This window comes from Aulonocara sp. 'chitande type north' Nkhata Bay, linkage group LG9, assembly GCF_057382095.1.
Source record: "Aulonocara sp. 'chitande type north' Nkhata Bay isolate Kocher_YH1m ecotype deep benthic linkage group LG9, A_spYH_male_GT1.1, whole genome shotgun sequence".
In the NCBI taxonomy this organism is placed as follows: domain Eukaryota; kingdom Metazoa; phylum Chordata; class Actinopteri; order Cichliformes; family Cichlidae; genus Aulonocara; species Aulonocara sp. 'chitande type north' Nkhata Bay.
In genome coordinates, this window is record NC_141352.1 from 30,019,607 (window position 1) to 30,045,203 (window position 25,597).

Consider the following 25,597-nt stretch of genomic DNA (forward strand, 5'->3'; position numbering starts at 1 on the left):
TTTTAAAAGCTTTTTAGGGAGGTTTGATGTCTTTATCAGGCTGACAGAGCTGAGTAAACACGCCAGAGAGTGAGAAGGGGGCGGCATGGACCAAAAACCCGTCCTTAGTGCCAGAGCGCCACTTTCATTTCATTCCTTTAAAAGCATCAAGCTCATTCCAATCACTTTAAAGCCACTTTCACACAGATGCTGCAGCCTTGAACTCTTCTAGAACATATTGAAAGGTTCTTTATCTAAAATCACAAATATCTGACAGATCTGAAATGAAAGCTTTCATTTCAACAGTTTAAACATTTGTGTTAAGTCTGACTGAGCCCATATGAGAAAAAACACAAATGATAGTCCTCTGAATTCACAGTGAGCAGGTGCCATGTGTCCTGCCCTCTGCAGGTTCATTCCAGGCATCTCTCTCTGCTAAACCAGAGTATTTCCAGTAGTCACGACACATCTGAGGCTGGAGATTTCCTGCTCTGTCCTACATATGAGAAAGGCTAACCTTTTTCCAGAGGTCATGGGCAACAACTTTGTTACCTTTTCCAATGGCCACCAGTGGCAACTCCTCTGATTTTAAAGAAATTCCAGTTTGGAGTCGTCTCTCTTCCACAACATGTGTTTTGCACAACGTGTCTTCCATCCCCAACCAGTCCCAGTTTCTTCCTGTTAAAAGAGAGTTCTTCCTTCCCACTGTTGCCAAAGTGTTTGCTCATCTGACTGTTGGGTTTTCTGTGTATCGCTGTAGGTCAGGCATGTCACACCTGCTCTTAAAACACCAAGAAATCTGCGACATACATACGATCTATGTTACTGTCACCAATTTATGTTTTTCAGGGGCAGAAGCAGGAGTGAGTTATAGAGGAGCATGATGTTACAAGCTGTATGAAGTCTGGAGTCAGTAATCGATGTTACTCCCTTTGTGCCAAACCATAAACAGATGTAAAGAGAAATAATGCAGCACCGTAAAACACAAATAATAAGCAACAATGAATAAGTGAAAATGAGCACGGTTCCATAGGTTTCTGTTTAAAGTCAGGTGCCCTCTGCCTTCTTTATTAGAAATGTTATGGCACTGTCCCAAACACTTGACCCTCACCGACTCTGCAAAGCTCACGGTGATTTGAAACATGACGTGGCATGTTGAGCTTTTTTCACCACATAAACTGACTTAAACCAAACTAATTTTATTAGTCTGCTAAACATTTATACCACTGATGTTTCTTCTAATTACAGCATTAGAAATCACTGTTTAAACCTCACTAAATATCCTAGTGTGAGTTTCATATTTCTGCCGCAGCAAAAGCCAAAAAGGCTGCTCAGCAGCTGTCCTTTCACTGATACATGGAAAGACAAATGCAAAGAAATAAGCTTCAAATAACACGCTGTTCAGCATCTGCTGTTTTTAAATGTACTCTAAAAATAACCTGGTTTCACTGGTCTGCAGCTACTAAATGTGGGCGAGCCGTTTACCAAAGGTTATGATTTTTTCTTCCTTTGCCATCTGCCAGGTGCACATGAGTAGCTGCAATGTCTTTATTTTTTTGCATTTTGTCACAGTTATTTGTACATCAAGAAGTAAATAGTTTCCTATATAATAAATGGTATACATTGTCATGGTAACACATGTGAGAGTCAAAACTTTTTTATTTAAATAATATAGCCATCATTACAAGACACCCTTTTTATTTCCTGCTACACGTAAAAAGTGACTAAACAGCAGCTTTGCTGAGCTAAGTAAGAGTTTCTAGAGACTGAAAAATGAACATGGAAGTTAAAAAAAATTACAGTTCCTCTAACGTTAGAGGACTGGCTCAAAAAGTTACTCAATCTCTAACCTCATGCGCACAGCCTGCTATAAAAAAAAGGGGGTTTGGTCTCTGTGGCTACTTCAACTCTATGATGGGTGACACGTTTTTATAATTGTCTGTTTTAGACTTTGTTGGGGCTCAAAGTCACTCTGAAGGCTGTAGAAGTGGCAAAGTTCCAACTCTGAGCTCGAACCGCGCATGAACTGAGAGGCACTGAGCGTAAGCATCGCATCCTTTAGATTTTGGCATAAAATTCACCCAGAGGCCTCCACAAAGAAATCTTTCAATTGTCTTTTGAGGCAGAGATTTGGAAAAGGCTCAGACATCGCAAATAAAAATGGTCTGGGTTTTCTAGGGTACGTTTAAGGCTTCCTCCTCACATCCACATGAATCCTAATCTAAAACTTGTAAAACTTTTCGGGTCGGGCAGCTCTGCAGTTGCACTAATGGACAAGCACGCATGTTTGACAGCTATCTAATAGTCGTCTCTCTCCTCCCACATGCCCACCGACAGAAAGGGAGGATGAACATTTGAAGGCTCGTCATCGACTCAAACCTGCTGTCTGTTTTGACTCACTGAATGTGGGAGGACACGCAGTGAAAAGCAGAGAATAGTCCTGGAACGTGCTGCCATTAAAATTACATCTTCATCCCGGCGTGTCTTTGGTAATTTGCTGTCAGCTGCTCAGTGTCGGTTCATGTTTCACCTAAAATTTCATGAATCGCCTCTCATGTGGAACTTGAACTTCTGTGGGGTTTAATGAAACCTCTTGTACTTCTTAGCACTATGCTGATTGGATGCTTTGATTTGATTTGAAACTACATGCAAATTTTAATGTATAAATATTAATGCACTCACCTTGCCAGACTCCATCAAGGGGAGACTGTGAGGAGAACCTCTCTCCACTAATCGAACCCTGGAACAAATGTGTTATCGTCAAAACTTTTTGCAGTAAAGCGAGAGGAAGACGGCTGACGGGACTTACTGACAGGTTACCGTACCTGTCGTGACGCAGCGCTCTCATGTCTACGTACACAGTAGTGGGGTCCGGCCCTGAAGTGCCCTGCAGCCAATCACAGTGATCAGAAAGATTTAGTTTCCCAAACTCTCCGACAGCGTTTCACTGGAGCGATGAGCTGACTGTACAGTGGGTGAACAACTTAAACGGGAGAGAAGCAGCTAAAAAAATACTATTTTTGGTTTAAGAAGCTAAGAAGAAGTGAAGCTAAGTGGGATATTGCAGTGATATTTGCTCTCTACGTTTAACTGATCCTCATATGAGGATTATTAATAGTCGCAGGATTCAGGAAACCTGTTGAAGTCCAACAGAAGAGCCCAGCCCTGACCTGGGCTTAAAACCAGGAGCCTCCTGGGTCAGACAACAGCACTACACATGAGCCACTGTGGTGCCAAAACAAAGGGTTCGGTGCCGACACAAGAGGAGGGAGGGGGAGGCACAGGAAAGGAGGTACAAACAGATTCCTTTATGCGAATATACAGAGGAAGCAAATCCAGGACATTTCAAAAGGAAACTCTAAAGATGAGGAAGATTAGGTCACTAACTGGGTTAAATCTACTGATTTATTATTACAAGTTTTCAATTTAATTTTGCTTTCACATGCAAGGATATCATGAGGAAAGCTCCCAAACAATGACGATGGGAGCGCTAGTTTGGACGACTTCCTGGCGACTTTCACAAAGTAAGTTTGTCATGATTGGGCTTTTGTTTTATGATTTCTTACTATAAGGTAGTCTGTCTGAAGATCTCCTGATAAGCAATTACCAGTGCACGTAGGAGGAAGTCTTACAATTGATATCCATTAACCACTGTCTGTATAAACCTCGGCTCCACCTTAAGACAGACCGACTTTGGGGATAATAAATCTGCACGATTTCCATGCAAATCAGAAATACGGCCACTTGTGTGCATTGCTCATCCTCGGTGCATTTGGTAATCTAACCTGACACTGCGTATGTGCAATGTAACAGCTTTCAGTGGCTTAGAAAATATAATTTTTATTGTCAAACCATCTGATTAACAGTTTCAAGTATTTCTTTAGACAAAGTTTAACCTTGTCCAAGTTTTCCTACTTAGGGACTAGAAATCAGTGAGCAGGAACATCCCTAACCCACTGATAAAAATTCAAAGAATTTAAGCTGCAGAATACTTAGAAGGATAAAACCGTTGAGTGCAAAGCTCCATCTGAACTCTACCAAGTTTTTGTGATAACTGCACGTACAGAATAGTCTGCAGGAGCAGCTGGTTTGCTTTTTACCTGCAGGCAAATGGCCAGGTTGACTCTGCAGCCGAAGGCTGTGCTGACAGAGCGCGGGTGAAGGCCGAGGTCTTTGAAGAGCTTAGAGAAAGAGAGTGTGAGCGCCATCCTGGGCCTCTCCTCTGCCACCACTACACAGGCTCGAACCCGGGACAGATCCAGACCCCGAGCCTGCGAAAGAGACGAAAGGAAAATTATATCTAATCCCAGAGAGTCCAGCTGTGGACTGCTGGAATGAGAGAAAAACCCTTTCAAATATAAAGTTTTTCTTCTGACTTTCTGCCTCCTTAACCTACTTAGTTCACCAGAATAATACGACGCTGAAATCCCTTCTTGTGTAGGTGTTACATAAAAAAGAAAAACTGTGACTAAAAATAAAAAAGTACAAAAGTATAAAGTTTGCTTCATCTGTAGCTGTAAAGGAGACAAGAAAAAAGTGCTTTGTTTCTGCTTTTCTCTCAGCGTTTAACGCTCAGTCTCCATGGAAACTTAAAGACAGATAGTCACTAAAATTAACTCTGTGGCTTCTATCCGTGACCAATCAGAGGCGTCGGTGTCTGTAACTCCAGCTTTCAGATGTGTCCTCGGGCTGAGCAGATGGAGACAGAGTTTATTACCGCTGAGCAGAGGAGAGCGTGAGGGAAGTGAGCTAAGCAGTGTCAGACTTGGTGGAGCTGCTGTCTGCTCACTCACATGGAGGCTGTGGGTTTATCAGCTGTGTCACTTTACTGTTCCGTCGTCTTATTTTGAAGGTTTAGCCACTGTGACCACATTCAGACAACTCAAACATCTTTGAGAGCACAAGACAACAGTTCTGCTCTGGAGATTTGGTAAAACGTCAAGATCCACGTTAACCAGTACTCGCAGCAGGTGGGGAGCTTGTTTACATGCTGACACAACAAACTCACAGAGGCTGATAAACAGAGCAACAACTAGAGGAACTTGGTTGGTGTGCCTTCTTTTGCAAGATAACATATTTGTACATGTTCTCACTGACTGAGTCTAACTTTGGGAAAAACACGGTCCTGACATCTGTATGGACCAAAGAAAAACATATATATCTATTAGAAGGCCATGTTTTACAGAGCAGGCTTTGAACTGTAGGGGATCGACCACTCAAAGCAATTTACACTCCAACCCACACTCACCTTTTCACACAGCACTTTATTATCTTCTCTAAGGTGCTTTAACTACTCTGCGTTCGCACCTCTGGCCAGTATGGACTCAACTAACCTAACATGTATGTCTTTGAACTGTGGGAGGAAGCCCGAGTAGCCAGAGGGAACCCACGCAGCACATTCAACTCCACACAGGCCAGCTTAGAGGTTTGAACCTGTCTTGCTATAAGCCACAAGTACTAAAAACAAATACGATTTTTTAGGGAAGCTCAGTAAATACCGACGGTCATATTTCTATTTTCATGGTTCCTGTTAAAACCAAGCAAGCTGTGTTTTCTTAGTCTTCATTTTTTATTTTTGACTCCTCCAAGCAGATCCACCTGCAGGCTCGGAGTAGTTACTCTACTCAACAAGAACTTCACAGTGCCTGCAGCACTGTGGACGAGGCAGGCAAGCTGCATGAAACATTTACAGTGAGTCTGGCTTTTTCTTTCACTGTGTGATGTATACGAGTGCTGTCCATTGTTCTTATGTCAGGATGTGTGGATTGTAAGGGTGAGGATCCAAATACTGCTAACATCTCTTAACAGAGAATCCAAAACAATAGAGGTCAGAAAGTAAAGAAACAAATAAATAAATGTTTGGAGCATAGCAGATGCTGTTACAGAGACTACACTACAATGCACCACCTGCATGTGTCCAGCAGGTGAATATTAAAGAAGTACAACAGGAATGACTGCGCGACTGTTGTGTCTCCAGCTGTCTGTGTCTGCAGCAGAGTATAATCGAGGCTCAAGGGGGAGACAGGACTATTCATAGACAGGGAGGGCTGATTAGGGAAGGACCAACACGAGGGTAACAGGACAATCAGGACATTCAGAGGGAGACAGGAAGCAAAACTAACACAGGACGTGAAAGAAAACAAAAGTGAAAAGTAAAGGAAGTAACCAAAGGAAAGTGATACAGACATGAACACTCCCACCTATCACGAGTAGAGGAAACAATCCAAAGGAAAACACAGTAAACATGGAAACAAGAAGACACACAGCAGACATGGGGACAGAGGCATAAAGATGAGAGAGAGGGAAAAACAAGCAGGAACTTGAACTACCACAAGAACCAAAACACAGGCTGGAAACTGAAGCTCGTCACACAGAAATGAACTCTTCAAACACTTGAAGCCTGAACTCTAATCCAACAAAACAAAAACCAGGGCATGACAGAGCTTCTCTTTTGCACACAAAGTAATAAAAACATTGAAGATATCACATCTAGATGAAGAAAAACATGTCGATAGAATGTTTTTTTTTTCAGTCGATGGCCTCGACCAGGCAGCACAGCCATCAGACTCTGTCCTACAGTTAATCACAGGAGCAAACTGGAGGCTGGACACATGATGTTTATCAGAAGCTGCAAATGTCATCAGAACAAAAAGTTCATTTTTGTATTGATATTTTATATCAGGGATTTCTGTCTCTACTGTTGAAGGACTGTTTGCAGCCCGCTCTTCTGCATCTGCAGCCTTCTGCAAAACCTCCCATATTTGAAAATGGACTTAAATATGTAAACAGACAGAACTTGAAACCGACACGTTGCTCGTCTCACTGTTGTGCTGACCTTGAGCGCCTCGGTCTGCAGGCCGAGTCCTTTGGTGCAGAGCTCCATGACGCTGTAGGAGCAGAAGGTGTCTCGCACCCTCAGCTGGCTGACGGCCAGCAGCCACAGCGCTGGGTTGGACTCCAGCTCCACCGGCGGGATCAGGATGGACTGGTGGCCAGAATACACGCTGCAGACAACACAAAGGCTTTTCAGTGTGTGTGTCGGGGATCTGCATGTGCCGACTCAGAACAATAACACAAATTTTAAAATGGACGACATGCTTACAAGCACTAACAACATCAGGAGACTGACGAGTGTTGATGATCTGGTTATGTACTGCACTGGTTTGGACAGTAAAACTAACATTCACTCACTCTATAACCAGTCACACTTGCTAAGACTATGATTTATTGTCCTGAGAAACCGGCCAACCAGCACCACAGGGTTGTGTAACAATCTTATGTAAATGTGAGCTACTGTCAGCGAGGACGACGTGAAATCCTCAAGCCGAGGATGATTTGTTTTATTCCGAAGACATTTAGCAGCAGATATCGGCTCCAGACGAGTTGAGTATTTATGAGAAGAAGATTTGAAAGTAAGCAGACCTGCAGGCTGGAGCCAAGATTTAACGATTTAAAGACTGTCGAGTTTCAGACGGAGACCTTTAAACATTAATATTACTTATTATTATTATCAATAAGTATAAATCACTGTTCTTGTATTTTAAGAGGGTGAGGTAGGGATGAGTATAACCAAACCTTCCATGTTAAAAAGCTAATTTTCCCCCCTTTTACTGAAAATACATCAATAAACACTTAAATTGTCTTACACTCAAAGAGTAAGACAATTTATTATTTACAACTCGACCCAACTCTTCCAGGACGTGGATTCAGGTTATCTGGGCAGGAAATGCTCAAATACTTTAGAATATTTTAAATGTTCAACATAAAAAAGTTATATTTATTTATGAATTTCTTAAATTGCCACTAAGTGTTGTCAGCAAACACAATGAGTCACTGCATCCACAGGTTCATGCAATATAATGCAAGAGTAAAAGAAAGGGGGGGGGGCTCCAATCTGTAGTTCCCAGCCTGTGTCATGTTACATCCATATAGTGAAGCAGTTTTTAAGCATTGTTCAACTTAAGGTTTTCCTTCCCCCCCATTTAACAGGAGGGTGTTCAAAATAACAACATGCAAGCTTGTTTTTAGCAGCGTGCTGCAGTACTCGTGGTGCATGCAGCTCAGGTTTGAAACCCACTGCACACATTATTAAATGAAAAAAACAAAGAAAGATGAAGTCATGAAACAGAAGTAAAGCATTTTAAAATGAACTTAAATACATAAATATATATTAACCCTCTCGAGGCAGGTGTTGCTGATTTGCAACAGTTAAAAACTAACAACCTGATTACCCCACGTACATATTTTATGAGTTGTTTTTACTCAGGAGTACCACTGCAGGACTCGGTTGTGCATTAGCAACAAAAACTCAATTTGAGCCTGAGAGGGTAAATAAGAGTATTAATCCTTAAAACAGATGTAGGGCTTTAATGATTCACAAAACATCTGCTTTTATTTACTTTTCTGGAAACCTGGGAGTTACTTTGGGAGTACAGTGGGTGTGCCTTTGATTTTGCACCTCGGACATAGTTTTGTTCCATCCTTCAAACCACGGCGGGAGTGTTTCAGAGTGCTTAGCTTGAATAGGGACTAAAAATTTTCTGTGCCATTCCTGCCAGTTCCTGTCCTCCTAATCTGCTCTGAGCTGCTTGATGAGCTATGTTGAATCTGATTGAATAATGCACATTGTCTTAAGTGGGATACTAAGTTACTGCAGCTACATACAGTACAAGCTCATATCTGTGCTGCTTTGATTTGGACCATCCATTCTTTAACGTAAAGAAGTGCAAAATGAAATGACTGGAGGATCCTCAAAGAGTGTAAAATGCATATTTAATGGTTTGTAAGTGGGTGGAGATGCATTTAGGAGCTGCACCAACCTGCAGAGACACCAGAGGACGAAGCCGAGGCCGCAGTAGGGATCCAGACAGATGGCAACTTCTCTGGACGGGTACAGCTCACACTGCAGCTTCACTGACCGACAGAAGGCTGCAACTGCATTATGGGACATCTGGAGCAGAGAGGAGACGAGAGGGGAGGGAGAGAGACACACGAAACACACAAAAAGACAAACAAGGAGCAAGATAGGAAGGTTCACAATGAATTTAAATTTAAAGTAAAACATTTCACATTTTTCCCCCCGGTAAATGAATCTTTGAAAAGCGAGCGACATCTTAGTTGGAAGAAGCGGTTTGTGTGTTTGGACTAAGCCCTTCAACTGTGAGCCAAATGTGCTTTCATTCTGCTTTCTGTTTACTCATTTTGCTGCTGCTCTGATGGCTGAATTTCCCTCTGGAATAAGAAAAGTAATGACTGGAGGAGGAGGAAGAGGAGGGGAGTGGGACCAGGCGGCAGTGGTTTGGTGAGGATTAGGGCTGAGCTGACCTGAACTCCGGCCAGCATGCCGGTCGTCGACACGCTGAAGTCCAGATAGGCCAGGCCGTCTGGGTTGGTGGGCTTATAGAGAGCTGGAGGCTTCTTCTTTGGCAGGTCATCTGCAGCATGCACACACACACACAAACACACACACATATATATTTATTTCATTGCACTCAAGAGCACAGTCTCATTTCAAACACTGACCTCCAGCTGAACCCAGAGAGAAAAGGGCCTCAAATACTCTGCTGCAGCAGAATCACAGCAACATGACTGATGTCTCACATATAAGAAGAGACCGCTTTAAAGCACAAGCATGGTGATACTCTGTGTTTCTCTCACTGTTAACAAATCCCAAGGGAAGACAGAACCAACAACGAACAGTGCTAACAAGCTCTGTGTGTGCAACTGCAGCCTGATAGATCCCTGTCCTACATCACTGAGTATCGGCGTTACGCTGGGTGAGATATTCCTTTATAATCAGTGGCACTCACCCACCGGGTGTATGTGTGTGAGAAGAGCATGTATCTGAATATTCATCTGAATATGTATCTCTGTTTTGCAGTCACAGGGAATATGTTGGTCCCTCTGATATTTTTCACAAACCTACAAACTTCATATTTAAATGATCATCCATGCACAGTTCACATGTTCTCATCTGACCAGTTTCTGACTAGCTGGAGATTTGTTGCTGGTAAGAAAATCTCTACAGCGTGCACTAAACTCAAGGCTCTCACATTTAATCTGGTCCGCACCTGTCTTGAAATTTTGACCTGCCTAGATGAAGCCTGTCCGGTCTGTGCACTCATTAATAGGCAGTTGCACCTCCAGACTGCAGGCTGTGAAAGGTTTGGTTCTCTGGGGTGAGTTTAAGCAGCCGGAGATTTGGATGGCAACCACAGGACGAAGGACAGGGAGCTGAAACAGGCGGCCAACTGTCACATGAAAGTGAACCCTAAGTGATCCCAAAACCACAGCAGGTGCAGATAACCAATTTCTTTAGTGGGTTCACTGAAGAAAACATTAAGTGTTCCAGTTGTTCTATTTAAAGGGTGATCTAGATCTTATTCTTTGCTTTTAGTCATCTTGGCTCAGCTGAACTCAGTAGAGCGATTTGGAGATTTTTCTTGAAGGGCAAAAACAAAGGGAAAGAGTGTCTGTGATTTATAACACACACATAAAGAAACAGAATTATTTTTGTTTTAATAATAATTGGAAGCCAAAATTGTAATTCAGTTAATTCGATTCAGACCCGTGCTGACAGCAGACCAAACACTAGCGGCGATATGGACTGAGGGGTGTGGAAAAGACACTTCCACACGCATCAATTCAATAAACTGATAACAGACTTGCAGCTACAGCGAGTTTTTATTTTCTGATAAATCACAGAGTGATGGAGCTGTAAAGGCAGGTTTCATCACAGCAGAGGATTTCATTTAATGTGCATTCTTTAGGTTTATATCTGCAACCAGAACTACTCAGACTGCATTGTGAGGCGGCTGTGCACGACCTGCATTTATGTTAAATTAAAGTAGCGTGATTTCCCAGTGCGGATATGAATGAAACGCTGTACCGGTGTCCAGCACTGGGGGCCAGTTCCTGATGTCCACCGTGGCCATGGCCTCTTTGGAGCGCAGCAGCTTACAGATGACGGCGGTGGTCATCACACACACCGAGTGACTCACCTGCACAATTAGAAAGAGAAAGACAGAAGAAGAAATTAAGCTCCCTTTTTTCCTCAGAGGAGATCAGAAGTCAGCCAGAGCCATACGAGTCTGGAATTAGCTGGGAGCGAGAGCTTGAACCTTGGAGGTCTGACTGAAAGAGAAACCGCATCGGTTTAACAGACAAATTAAGAGTCTGACCTCGACAATCATCTTAACAGTGGGCAGGGTGGTGGAGATGTTCTGAGGGTGAGGCGGTCGCACTGTGATGGGAACACAGCCGGCGTACAGGCAGCCGTAAAAGGCTGCGATCAGGTCTATACCTGCAGAAGAAGCAGACACACAGGTGTGAACGATGCTTGCAGTGTCCAGGTGCTGTCACCTGAAAAGTACATTGAACATCTGCATCGTCTCTCACCTGGCGGGTACACCAGAGCGACATGATCTCCTTCCTGCAGACCGCCTCTCTCCATCAGCAGAGCTGCCACTCGCTCCGCCCTCTTATGCAGCTGCAGACAGGTGAGAGAGCTGGACACTGCCCCCTGCGGGAGGTGAGAGGGGGGAACGGTGTGAGCCATCAAGAAGCAACCTGCCACACTCAAAGGACAAAAACTGCAGTTCATCTTGTTATTGTTCAGTTTTCTACTTGCTTGAATTAGCTCATAATCATCGTTAACCTGTTTTTATTTATTTACTTAAATTAACCATGATAATGAAGCCTGAAATTCCTGATTTTAAGCCACTGATTCCATGGATAAAGATCCGTTTTGGTATCGATTATAATCCACTTTTATTCTCCTTGCATTCAGCATCTTAACATCACAGAGACGTGATGACTGATCTACAGATCTTTCACCTACAGTTCACCAGCAGCAGGTTATACGGTTCAAAATGTACAATTTTTTACGGTGGTCAGTTGTGCGCGAGTGTGCTGGTACCCGAGAGCTGAGCAGGGTGTAGAGGATGTGGTCCGGTGTGGTCTGAGCTCGCCACTGCAAAACCTCGGACAGGAACAGAAACTGCAAAACAGAAATAAACACTTGTTTTACACACACTTTGACAGCTTAATCTGTGTGTGTGTGTGTGTGTGTGTGTGTGTGTGTGTGTGATCTGATTTCTGTAAATAGTTCAAGTTGCTGATGTAATTCAAAAAACAGCAGAGGTGCATCAAACACGTTTACAAGGAGAATAAAATGATACATTTCTCCCATCATTTCAATTATTGCAACATCAGCATTTTGAGATAAAACTGCAAAGCAGACAAGAGACATTAAAGTGAAACAGAGCTGATAGCACAGAGGGAGTGCAGCGCATGTACAAAAAGTTTTTAGCATCGAGGAACTCCATGTCAACGTGTGCTTACTCACCACTTACTGCTTTTTACTGCTGAGTCTCTGCCTTCTGTCCGGCACATTAAAGCAGTTTAATCAATATCACAGGCGGCGAAATTTCAAAGCAGGTGAAAAAAACAAAAAACTGCCTCTAAAGATTATATTTACAGGCAGTTAAATGATGCAGACTGACTGACTTGAATGATGCTGAAAATCTGGCTCCATCAGGCAGTTGAAAAAGTAGGCGGCCTGTTCAGAAAGTTAATTGTCAGTTTATGTTCATAAATCAATTTGTCCTTTTCATAAAAACAGTTTTTTCTAGATGTGTTGTTTTCATAAAATGTCAAATTTGCAACTTCTCCCAGTTCTGTAGCTGCTCATTAACATTTCAGCAGATTTCCTAAAAACAAGACATCAAAATATTTCTATTAAAGTAAAGAGGAGCAACTTCTTGTTTCAGCAAGATTAAAACTTTAAGCAACATTTTAATTACCTAAAAGTACTGTATAATAGATTTTTTAAAATGTGTTTTTATCAGCTTCCAAAACCTCGTACCACCATATTCACCCATGAGAGGGAGGATACAGAGTATAGAGGAGTCACAAAAACGACGACCTGCTGAAGTTCAAACTGAGCATCACGGAGGAAGAAAGGTTTTTAAGTGTCTTATCTGAGTATTTCAGAAGCAGCTGATCTGCTGGGATTTTTCCACATCCCTCTCTTGGGTTTAGAGAGAATGAGCCGAAAGAGAGAGAATATCCAGTGAGTGGCAGGTTTCTTTGTGAAAATGCCATGTTGCCTTGCAGCTGACAGGAAGGCAACACTAACTCAGATAACCCATCGTCACAGCCAATGTCTGCAGAAGAGCATCTCTGAAAATGAGCTGCAGCAACAAAGGACCACACTGGGTGCCCCTGCAGCTCATACTCAGTCACCAAAAGTGGCAACAGAAGACTGGACAAATGTTTCCGGTCTGAGTCTGATGAATCTGGTACAAAAACACAAAGGCATCCATCCTGGCTTGTTTGGTTTGGTGTAATGTTGTGGGGGATATTTTCTTTGCACACTTTGGGACTCTTAGTATCAACTGAGTATCAGTTAAACATCACAGCCTACCAGAGTATTGTTGCTGACCACGCTCATGCTATTATGACATGGGCAGTGTACCCATCTTCTGATCTTTGCTGATCCAGCAGGATTGCAGCACCTTGTTTAATGTAAGCATGAAGCATCTGTGAAGACAAAAGAGGCTCCAGCCCAGAAGCTGTGTGTACCTGACAAAGCGTGCACGAGTCCAAGTGTCTGTGTGTTTGTGGTTATTCGACTATGCAGACGATTAGTTTGGCAAATATTTATGGAGGACTGAACAACTTCCATCAGAGTTTACTGAGTCATAAGTGAAGGTGAAGTCTTGACACGACTTTTCATACAAAATATTCTGTTTGATGTCAAACATAGAAGAGATGAAAAATGTTCTAGACGATGGAGTCAAAGAGATTTGATGATTTTGCTTGACTGAATTATTAATAGTTTATCAGAAGTGTAGCAGATTACTCTTCCTGTCAGTCAACTTGTCGCTTACTCAATGATCTTCTGATCTCTCGGCTTTTCAACATAAAGTTACCTTTTTTTGGGCAGAGCTTGGTTTAAACGGAGTTGTGATGTTATTTCTTGAGCTGAGACTTTGTTACGCAGCTGTTTGCCTCACCTGGTCGTTATCATCAGTCTGTCCCAGGTCTCTGCCGCTGGCCTGAGCGATTCTCTTCCCTGACACCAGATTTCCCACCATCACAGAGGCGGGACCGATCTCTGTCACACACAGACACAATCAGCACATCAACAACTACAACTACCCACAAGGTTACCACCTAAAGACCCTGAGCAGACCCTCACCCACCTGGCTGTTTCTGCCGCGGTTTGGGCAGGTTGGTGACACAGGTGTGGGGGCACATCAGGACATTGCAGGGGTGAAGCCCCCCCTCCAGGTACAGCTGCTTGATCTCCGACAGGTGGATGCCGCCCAGAGGAGTCTTGGGAAGGGTGTTGGCCGGCACCAGAGCCAGACAGAAGACGCCCACCCCGTGGATGCTGTCTATGGCCTGAGAGTCATGAGGGAGTTTGGTCAGACTGCAGATGGGATTTAACGTCCCCATGGGGTAACTCGCTTTGCTGAGAGTAGTCTAACACAATACACACATATCTAAGTGGAGTAAGACACACCAAACACAGTACACGATCCAAGTGTCCTACACAGTGTCCAACATAACCGCAAGAAAACGACATTTCAAATAAGACTTGATCTAAATGCAATAAGGCTGCATTGCATCACATTTGAACGTGCAGGGAAAGCACCTGCAGTACGCGGCTCATCCACTGGAAGCTGTCCTCCTCCGTGGAGTCCGGTCTCTGCTCGGCCACCACCACGATCCTCTCATCTCTCAGCACCGTCACAGAGAACACAGCTATCCTGCACAGACAGCAACACCAACCTGTTTGTTTTCTATTACATGAATAATGTTTTATTCCACTGTGTTAATTCTATTCATCTTGATTTACCCATCAAGCTGCTTTCTTTGTCTTTTATTTTGTTCTATTTATTGAGCTCTTTCTAGTAGAGCAGTTTTATTTTATTAAGCTATTCTGACGAGTTTTATCATCTATTTTTTCCATTCTGTTATTTATTGGCTGACTGGTCGGTTCCTGTTGTTTGTGACACAGTTATTTCACGAAGGATAAATAAAGTACAGCTTATGATGGATTATCTAGATTGGTGTCCAGACGTGAAAAATGTGTTTCCTTTAGTTTTTTCACACTGCGAGTGTGTGATGTCACACTGCGAGGAGCGCAGCAGTGGTCACTGAGAAACTCTGAGAGGTCGCTGCAGATGGACAGTTTGATGAAGGTGGGTTCCCAAGTCTTCGTTCTTTCCTTATCGCCTTTGTTTGTCAATTTCATTTTTTTCCATGGATCCTTCTTCATTTGCTTTCCTTGTTTCATAACCTCTTCCTCCTCGTCGCTCTTCTTTATTTCCCTTCCTTCCTTCGTCTGTTTCATTTCTCCTTGGCTTTTCATGTGTCCTTCTTTCTGCCCTTATAACTAGCTTCCTTATCACCCTTATTTGCTCATTCTGTTCCTTGTGCTTGTTTCCATTCCCTTGGTTTGTTTTTTCATTTCATCCCTTTGCTTTTTCCTTATTTTTCCTTTTCCTCATTTCCTTCATTTCATCCTTATTTATATACTTTTAAACATCTTTGTTTCCTTATTTCCTTTATTTCTAAATGTCTAAATATTGTTTCCATGACTCCTTCTTACTTCCCTGTTTCACTACATGTCCTTTTCTTGATTTCCTCCTTCTTTTTTGCATATCACCTTTTCTACCCTTGTCACCTTATTTCCTGCATCCTTATTCAATCCTTTGCTTCCTTTCCTTGTTTCACTGCATATTTCCTCTCTTTACATATTTTCTTCTTCTCTGTCGTCTTCGTTTTTCCTGTAATGAAGCCCAAAAGCAGAAACTAAAGGCAAACATGGATGCTGGTATAATGAAACCTGATGGACTTTCAGCCTTTCTTCTTCATGTTTCCTGAGACTGTTTCTGCAGCTGCTTCCTCCCTGAGTAGAAACTTTAAATAGCTCCGGGAAGCGTCATCAGAGGCTGTCAGGTAAAAGATGAATTTCCTGCTCGGTGGCCGTGGACACAATTAAACTTCACTCTATTACTGTTTCTGGATTCATCCACTATTGCTCTACTTTATTAGATTTATTATGAGCGATGGCATTGCTCATTTATCAGCGTATCAGCATTTATCAGCCAACGTACCGATGTCGGACATCTCGCTGGTTTTCAGCTTCTGTCGATAGGAACGATGATAAAAAAGATAATAAAATAAAAACCGATTCGCTGGCGGTCGAGTCATGTGACATTTGAGAAATGTGTGACTGCAATATTACATTTTCAAGTCCAGCAAACTTTAGTCTTTGTGTTTTAACATTTTAAAACCTGGAGCTAAATTGAGCTAAACTGTTTTCAGGTTTGTTTCTTTTCCAAAACCAAATTTGCTGTTATTAATCAGAACTGTCTGTCATTAACATTTTATATACACATAAAACATCTTTTGGTGGCAGAACTGAAAGGTCACAAACTGCTGGAAACCTCTGATCTCTGTCAGGAGCCGTTCCAGTTAATGGAGAGTTATGATGACTCATGGCGACGACCACAGACTGGAGGTAAAAGATGGCCACTAAGACACCTTCTGTTTGAATTGTGAAGCTGAGCGTGTGCACTGTGGCCATCTTGTTGTTTTGAAACAACAAGCGAGGGATGGACCTACGTTCATCTTTTATATACAGTCTATTGTGACCCTCAAACCCCACCCACTTCACACTCACCTGCCCCTGTAGACGAATTTCATTGGCTCCACTGCGAGTGCAGTGGCAACGATGTCATCGGCATTGTGCCTCCGCCCGCTCACCATGATGAGCCCGTCCATCTTGCCTGTGATGAAGACGAGGCCGCCGGGGCCAATGAAGCCCAGCAGGCCAGTCCGCACGAAGGCGTACTCACTGATCAACCCCCCGCTGGAGCTCACCGGGTAAACCTGCAGAGGACATTACAGCATTACAGTGTTTTTTTATTTTGGCTTTTAGTGTTTGGGTTCATGTCTTCACTTCGCCTCACCTCAAAGGTGTTCTTGGTCATGCCCGTAAGGCCGTAGTACGATGTCCCGGTGGCGATGGAGCAAACGCAGAACTCGCCGATCTCATCGGTCTGACAAAGCTGGGGCACGCCTTCCGGCTTTACTACACACACCAGGCCTGGGAGGACGAGACACACACACGGTTAACACTCCTGAAATGTCTCTGCTTGTTTTAAAAAGAAGTTATTTATGGCATGAGGAGGAACATTATTCACTCCAAACGCACCTGTTTATGAGACTCTCATTTCTCAAAGCTAAACTCTGAGCTTAAAGTAGGTTGTTCCAACCCGAGATGACGTCCCCTCCCGTCTGTGTCACAGCAAAACCAGGTTACCCGTGTAAAACTGAACTGGTGACAATGTAGTCCCTTTTTAAAGAAATATTTTGGGCTTCTTAGATTTAATTGTAATATGTTAGTGGAGAGAGAGCAGGAAAGAAAAACCAGCAGCAATGCACAGTAAATGGCCTTGGGCTGGGTTCAAAGCCAAGCCTCTACATTAGCCCTACAGCAGACTGGTCGCCTGCTCAGTCCAGGGAGCTACAGCAGTACCTGTGACACACTCTCATGAGCTTTCTGATTCTAGGATTGGCTGTGCGGACAGCGATAAGTATCACGTTACACAGCACAACTATAAAATGCTGCATCTAGATCAGTTTGAAGTGACTCAGCAAACACTTTTTACCCCGTGCTTCAGCATCTTCTTATTTCAGTCATTACAAAGAGAAATGCATGCAAGATTCCACAGAAGCTGAAGGAAACAGATTTTGCTCCTTAGTTTAGTTTCCTTTGTGGTGCTGCACGTATAATCTCTGTGGTGAACGCTGGGCAGAGCGACTTCACAGAGGCTGTTGCTGCCTGTGTGCTCACTCAGACCGACTGGAAAGGACCAACTTTTATTTTGGAGCATCAGTTTTATCTTGGGAAGGTTCCTAACTGAGTGAAGCAGCACAGTAAGAGGTGATCAAATTCCCATAATACTAAAGAAAAGCTCCAAAATGACGACTCGTTTACTTTTAACCCATGAGATGAAACAGTTTTATTATTGAGTGCAACTGCTTATTATCAACATTAAAATCTTTTAGTTTGCAGCTCAATGAGCACATTTAACTGTGGATTGCATTTTTATTCACGACTCTAATTGCAGACTAATCTGCACTAAAACTAATCAGTGAGAAGATTTTTACTCTAATCCATCTGCTGTAAAACGGGACAAACAAATAATGCCACTGGTGTCTGTGGATTCTTCATTAAGACCTGAACGGATGATGTTTGGCCCTAAATGCTTTTCAATGTTCTGTGTTACCTTTTTAAACTATGTGTGGGCTTCACCCTGGAGGGGAAAACTCGGCTCATTAGAACAGATTACAGGCTCTGCAGCCGTACTGAAAACTCTCCTGAGTTTCCATAATGTACAGCAGAACAACGCTTAACTCGCTCGTTCATGAGCAGGGAGAGAGAAAGGGGTTAAAGACCGGACACTGATGAAAAAGAGAAGCTGGGTCTTAAACTAATTTTACGATTTAATGAACTTCAATTACAATAGATGGAAAACTAGAAAGGAGAAAAAAGTTTGAAAAGTTTGCTGGCTCCTTACGTCAACATTCAGTCACATTTTTGCTTGAATTGCACATTTCGATTACAATCCCCGCTTTTATTTTGTAGAAACACAAATTCCCTAAACCCAAGTCAGGCATATGTGAAGCTCGCAATCATTTTAGGAAACTGTTTAAAACCCTTGTCTTCTCCAAGATACATTATACTGCTGTTTAAACGTATCCCACCTCCGACTTCTTGCTTCCATGATTAAAATTCAACATTTGTGACACTAAAGGTCTGTATTTGTAATTTTCCTGATATAAATCTCAGTTACACCAGCTCAACCACACTTCCTCTTACAACACACACACACACACACACACACACACACACACACACACACACACACACACACACACACACACACACACAACGATGTACCTCCGGGTGTGACGGTCCCCACATCCTGAACAGTGAGCACCGACAGCCGCTCCTCCGTGTCGACCCTGACGACGCCGTAACTCAGGCCCTGCATGGACAGGACGCCCCGACCTGGAGGCTGGCTGCTGTCCTCCACCGGCCTGAACACACAACCCGACACACACACACAGGTGATCCTCTGACACAGCTCGCATCTGTCCAAACTGACAGACCGCCACACTGCAGTACAGCACACTACTGTGCAAACCGCTCGTGTATTTCAATTTAGCTTCCACGTGTTTCTTTAGACAGCAGCTGCTGTTTCACTCATTCTCGTCGCAGTCCTCCTGCCCCATCATTCTCTTTCCACTAAACACCGACCTTTGGATTGTTCTAGCATAAAACAGACGCCTCAAATGATGAACCAGTGTTGTATCTACACATCAAAGACAAATAGCAATTTTAAATTGAATCTTTAGGCACTTTGCTACTAGCTGCCTAAACACATCATTTATTCCCATTTCTTCAGGTGAATCTATGAAACTTGGCTGCATGCATGTGAGACTGCTGCACATCTCTGCATAATCTGTGACGTGGAGGTTGTGTTTACGTACCTCCTGATGGCCACCGTCAGGGCCTCGGGGGAGCTGGCGCAGGGACAGATGACTTCAGTTCTCAGCCCTTTGGTCTGAAAGACGTTGAGGAAGGCGTCGCAGGACGAGATGGACCCTGACAGACAGAAACAATAACTGAGTCAGGACAGCTTCAGTTCAGGTGTCGAGCCACTTTTCCCACAAACTCCTGACACGTGCAGAATTGAAAGAGCTGTCATGTGAAAGGCTTTTAATCACATGTACCAGATCCCTGAATGTGATTAAAAAACACTCAAAAGACCTTTTGTACTGAAGTTTTAAAATGTTCCAGGCCAGTCACCTTTTTATGACCACGTCTCTGGGCAGGTGCTGGACATTTCTTTCTATTTTATTAGCACAGGTAACAGTGCACGGCTGGTTTCATATTTTGTTTTTGGGTTTCTTATTTTCTCATTGGAGGGCAGCTGTATGCAGGGATCAGCTGAAATAATTATTTAGGGCAGGAATATGAGTTCATCCCAGCGCACTCAGGCTAACATGTGTCACCATGTCAGAGCATTTAAAAGTCAGTAATGTTGCCAGAAAGCTGTGTGTTTTGCATCTATTTGGTAAATGAATGGTAAAAATGAAGTGTGTATTCATAACTGTGAAGAGAGATAAACTGAAAAAACAAATCAACACCTTTTTGTGTCGTTAACATAACATTTCCCTTCAACTATCACTACTGCTTTCAACAGTCCACAGTGCTTATCGTGCATCCATCTGTGTGCTTGACTACAAATGAAAATGTTTGTCACTGACAGACAAACCTGTGTGATTTCTGAGTGTTTATGATATGCTAAGATTAAAGGTGTACCGACACACTTGTGTCTCTCGCTGCTTCACCTCTCCTTTGATTTGTTTTGTCTCCAAATTTCTACATTATTTGTGGGGAATTTCAGGAAGGTTTCATCAGAGATAGAAAAGTTTGAATTTCATGTCTCATAAATGCTTATCACACTGAAATGAGAAACTTTGGGAGAAACTCTTTTGATTTTTTCAAATAAATATCACCAACCAGATCCAGATATCCTGGGGCTGATCCTCTAATGTCAGAGCACACCTGAAGGCACCATGAGACAGCACCTGCTCAGAATAAATGTTATGACCTGAAAATCCTGCCTCGTGCCAAACATGATGCAACATGATGCAAGTTTCAAGTCACTGCAGCTTAATGCAGAAAAACCAGTTTTCTGTGGTCACTGCTAAACCAGTTAAACAGTTACTGAACTTAAAGATACAAACCATCAGTCTGGATGGTGAAAACATCACTTCCTGGTTCCAAGCTGTTGTATTTTTGTGTCATGTTAGGCTGAAAACCTTTTCATGTACCAAGTTTGCGCAGTCGGACACATCCTGCTCTATTCCTGTAAAGTGACCCAGTTTCCTGAAATCCCGAGAGTTTTCTTTTTTCTCATTTCCCTGACATTCTCTATCTGGAATACACCTCGCTAAACTCCCCCGTTAGTGAAAGAGCTCGGCTGTGAAGGCTGAGCGCGACCTTACAGGGGTTTGATCCGTCGGCCACCAGCAGCATGCGCAGCGAGCTCAGGTTGATGTCCTTCTGGTCTTTGTGGGCCACCAGAGCCCAGTGCATGTCTCTGGACTTCACACAGGCCACCTTGGCTGCAGGAGGAGATGCGCGTACAGAGAAAAAGAGTGAAATTAGCATTTAATCTATTTGACAGGCAGGTGAATGGAGGGACTTGACTAATGAGTGACAGGTGTGTGTGTGTGTGTGTGTCAGTATGTGTGCCTGACCTTTGTACTGGCAGACTTTCTGGATCCACGACAGAGGGTTGACCTTCATCAGCGAGTAGGGCACGCTGATCACGTGCATCATGTTCATCACACTCTGCACACACACACAGAAAAAGACATTGAGGTGAGGCTTCATGTTAATATCTTTGGAATAAAACTCTTCTGGTTTTTTATGTATTATTTGATCATAAATGATAAATGGGCAGGAGGCTGGGGAGCGTGGGCTGAAAGCCTGAGGTGAAGTCAACCAGGTAAGCTACGAAGATATCTGTGCATTAGGTAAGACAGGTATAATCCCTTATGAGACGCTTCAGTGTTTCCCACACAAAGACCTCACTCGGGCAGCTCGCCAGCTACATCAGTCCCAGCCGAGTGATTCATTTTAGTATTTTTACATTTTTCAAATCTGTCTGCAAGAAAAACCCTCTGCACCCAATTTAGGCTGGTTCTCTTGCTCTTATTTTGAAAGTCCATTCACTGCTAATCATCTTGCTCTGGCCCCTTCACTCTTTGGTTTTCTTTACTAACCAGCTCACTGGCCAGGTTGTTAATGTGCAGGTCATTAATATAATTCAGGCGCTTCCCCGCAGATAAAGGATCCTGTCCCACTGTTGGACTAAACCCAAGTCCACCTGCTTGGACGGAAACACTAGTTTGGACTTTAGCAGAACAGAACAAGGACAGTGGAGTTCATCGGCAGCTGGAGGAGATCCTTTTGCTTTTGGGAAGCAACTGGGAACAGAAGAGGCAGAGTGTGAGAGACGGGTGACTGCCAGAGTAAAGCTTGAGGCAGAATTGAGCCCAAGCTGCTGCAGGAAACACTTACAGCACTCAGATGCTACACAGAGCTCAGCAGACCAGCCTCTACACGTTTAACCTGCGTACTGACACCAGGGCGCGGTGTCGTAAAACCAAGTGTTAAAAGTCGTCTTTGATGATCTTTTGCACAAATGCAGAGGGTCACTGATGTCCGGCTACACGTCATTGGCCTTTTTCTTCCATAACCCGTTGTTCAGCACAGCTAAAGAGCTCCGCAAGTTCAATACATCAATGTAATGGACTTGTCTTTCTGTGAATCCTATTACTTACTTTTAATTTTCCATCCTTCTTTGTTCCCAGTTTATTCTTCTGAATTGTTTTTACGTGGATCATAATTTTGCTTTTATTTATCTTGTAATTATTTATTTTATTGATTGTTTTTCTTGTTTTCTGTGTAGCACTTTATATATTAATTGTGAGTTTTAAAAATACTGACTTGACTTAATAAAGTGTAAAAATTAAAATTAAAAACACAATTATCATTTATGTATTTAATCAACCCTGAAATATAGTTCTTCTTCCAGATGTCAGAGCAATGAAAACGCTTGTTATTTTCATACTGAGAGATTTATTCATCTTGCAAAGGCACTGTTTTTGCTTTGGACAGGGTGGATGCCAAAGCGCTGATCAATGCTTCATCAAATATGTGTTTATTCTACACAAGAAGGAAAGGACGTTTAATGATGCTATAAGCTGGTTAACTTATACTTAAAGGCTCGTTAATATACTTAAAATGGTAAATGGTCTGTATTTATATAGCGCTTTACTAGTCCCAAAGGACCCCAAAGCGCTTTACGCACTCAGTCATCCACCCATTCACACAAATATCTCATAATAACAACCATGTTTATAATCATGTTAAATATGGTAATGGTAAATGACCTGTATTTGTAAAGTGCTTTACTGAGTCCCTATGGACCCCAAAGCGCTTTACACTACATTCAGTCATTCACACACTGGTGATGGCAGCTACATTGTAGCCACAGCCACCCTAGGCGCACTGACAGAGGCGAGGATGCCGAACACTGGCGCCCCCGAGCCCTCTGACCACCACCAGTAGGCAACGGGTGGAGCGTCTTGCCCAAGGACACAACTTTACTCAAAAAGGTGTCTTAGCTAATTATAGGCCAATCTCCAACCTTCCTTTCATATCAAAAATCCTTGAAAGAGTAGTTGTCAAACAGCTAACAGATCATCTGCAGAGGAATGGCTTATTTGAAGAGTTTCAGTCAGGTTTCAGAGCTCATCACAGCACAGAAACAGCTTTAGTGAAGGTTACAAATGATCTTCTTATGGCCTCTGACAGTGGACTCATCTCTGTGCTTGTCCTGCTAGACCTCAGTGCAGCATTCGATACTGTCGACCATAATATCCTATTAGAGCGATTAGAACATGCTGTAGGTATTACAGGTACTGCACTGCAGTGGATTGTATCATATCTATCTAATAGACTCCAGTTTGTGCATGTAAATGGAGAGTCCTCTTCACACACTGAGGTTAATTATGGTGTTCCACAGGGTTCAGTGCTAGGGCCAATTCTGTTTACATTATACATGCTTCCCTTAGGCAGCGTCATTAGAAGACATAGCATAAATTTTCACTGCTATGCAGATGACACCCAGCTCTATCTGTCCATGAAGCCAGATAACACACACCAATTAGTTAAACTGCAGGAATGTCTTAAAGACATAAAGACCTGGATGGCCGCTAACTTTCTGCTTCTTAATTCAGATCAAACTGAGGTTATTGTACTCGGCCCTGAAAGTCTTAGAAATATGTTATCTAACCAGATTCTTACTCTGGATGGCATTACCTTGGCCTCCAAATTAGAAATATCCTGTCTCAGAGAGACGCTGAAAAACTAGTTCATGCATTTATTACTTCCAGGCTGGACTACTGTAATTCATTATTATCAGGATGTCCAAAAAACTCACTGAAAAGCCTTCAGCTAATCCAAAATGCTGCAGCAAGAGTCCTGACAGGGACTAGAAAGACAGAGCATATTTCTCCTGTTTTGGCTTCCCTTCATTGGCTTCCTGTTAAATCCAGAATTGAATTCAAAATCCTGCTCCTCACATACAAGGTCTTAAATAATCAGGCCCCATCTTATCTTAATGACCTTGTAGTACCATATCACCCTATTAGAGCACTTCGCTCTCGCACTGCAGGCCTACTTGTTCCTAGAGTATTTAAAAGTAGAATGGGAGGCAGAGCCTTCAGTTTTCAGGCCCCTCTTCTGTGGAACCAGCTTCCAGTTTGGATTCGGGAGACAGACACTATCTCTACTTTCAAGATTAGGCTTCAAACTTTCCTTTTTGCTAAAGCATATAGTTAGGGCTGGACCAGGTGACCCTGAATCCTCCCTTAGTTATGCTGCAATAGGTGTAGAGTGCTGGGGGATTCCCATGATGCATTGAGTTTTTCCTTTCCAGTCACCTTTCTTACTCACTATGTATTAACAGACCTCTCTGCATTGAATCATATCTGTTACTAACCTCTGTCTCTCTTCCACAGCATGTCTTTTATCCTGTCTTCCTTCTCTCACCCCAACCGGTCGCAGCAGATGGCCGCCCCTCCCTGAGCCTGGTTCTGCCGGAGGTTTCTTCCTGTTAAAAGGGAGTTTTTCCTTCCCACTGTCGCCAAAGTGCTTGCTCATAAGGGGTCATATGATTGTTGGGTTTTTCTCTGTACCTATGAAGCGCCTTGAGGCGACTTTTGTTGTGATTTGGCGCTATATAAATAAAATTGAATTGAATTGAACAACCGAGACTGTTGGGCTCAAACCGGCAACCTTCTGATTACAAGACGAACTGCCAGCTCTTGATATAAAGTCTTACTGATCATTTTTCAGATTTTTTCAGACTCCATTAGGACGCCCATTGTGAAAAATATTTGCTTGACAATTACAAATAGTGGAAATTAAAGAGGAATAGTCTGAAGACTAAAGGTCAAAGTGACGGACCTTCTCCCAGCTAAAACCAACATTAGTGTCATGACCTATGACCTCTTACAGGCAGATCTTACCGTCAGGATGCCGTGCCACAGACCCACGTCTTTTTTAAAGTCCAGCACGTTCACTATGGTTTCAGCTGCAGGCAGAGATGGGACAGAAGAGGGTTAAATTACTTATAGATAACCCTGAGACTGCACAGTGTGTCTGCATGTGTTTGTGTGTGTGTGTGTGTGTGTGTGTGTGTGTGTGTGTGTGTGTGTGTGTGTCCTTACCCTCAGTGTAGCTGCAGGACTGAGTGAGAGCCTGGCAGTGTGTGAGCAGAGCGATCCTCGTCACAGTGACTCCCAGCACACTGCCGTCCTTACAGGTTTTATACTGGGAGGAAAACAACAGATGGATCATTGAAAGCAAAGCAGAGGGAAGCTGTAAGTGACAGACTCAACCCTGCTGTACCTGTCGTTCAGTACAAAAACTCATTTCAACTTTGAA

The 25,597-nt window shown here is 43.1% G+C and overlaps 1 protein-coding gene across 3 annotated transcripts in view; it reads right to left on the reverse strand.

The window, feature by feature from the left end:
• LOC147322380 (disco-interacting protein 2 homolog C-like) overlaps positions 1–25,597 on the reverse strand; it is a 77,492-nt gene that overhangs the window by 7,621 nt on the left and 44,274 nt on the right. For all 3 annotated transcript variants that reach the window (XM_086306816.1, XM_086306817.1, XM_086306815.1), the window contains 21 exons: positions 25,381–25,483; positions 25,180–25,244; positions 21,337–21,430; positions 21,082–21,201; positions 19,558–19,672; positions 18,965–19,104; positions 16,968–17,104; positions 16,679–16,887; positions 14,642–14,756; positions 14,187–14,388; positions 13,998–14,098; positions 11,897–11,977; positions 11,377–11,500; positions 11,160–11,281; positions 10,868–10,979; positions 9,304–9,413; positions 8,799–8,929; positions 6,815–6,983; positions 4,080–4,250; positions 2,805–2,866; positions 2,662–2,719 (listed from right to left, as the gene is read on the reverse strand). In XM_086306816.1, coding sequence (XP_086162942.1) covers positions 2,662–2,719; positions 2,805–2,866; positions 4,080–4,250; positions 6,815–6,983; positions 8,799–8,929; positions 9,304–9,413; positions 10,868–10,979; positions 11,160–11,281; positions 11,377–11,500; positions 11,897–11,977; positions 13,998–14,098; positions 14,187–14,388; positions 14,642–14,756; positions 16,679–16,887; positions 16,968–17,104; positions 18,965–19,104; positions 19,558–19,672; positions 21,082–21,201; positions 21,337–21,430; positions 25,180–25,244; positions 25,381–25,483 — 2,541 coding nt within the window. The remainder of the gene's footprint in view (positions 1–2,661; positions 2,720–2,804; positions 2,867–4,079; positions 4,251–6,814; positions 6,984–8,798; positions 8,930–9,303; positions 9,414–10,867; positions 10,980–11,159; positions 11,282–11,376; positions 11,501–11,896; positions 11,978–13,997; positions 14,099–14,186; positions 14,389–14,641; positions 14,757–16,678; positions 16,888–16,967; positions 17,105–18,964; positions 19,105–19,557; positions 19,673–21,081; positions 21,202–21,336; positions 21,431–25,179; positions 25,245–25,380; positions 25,484–25,597) is intronic.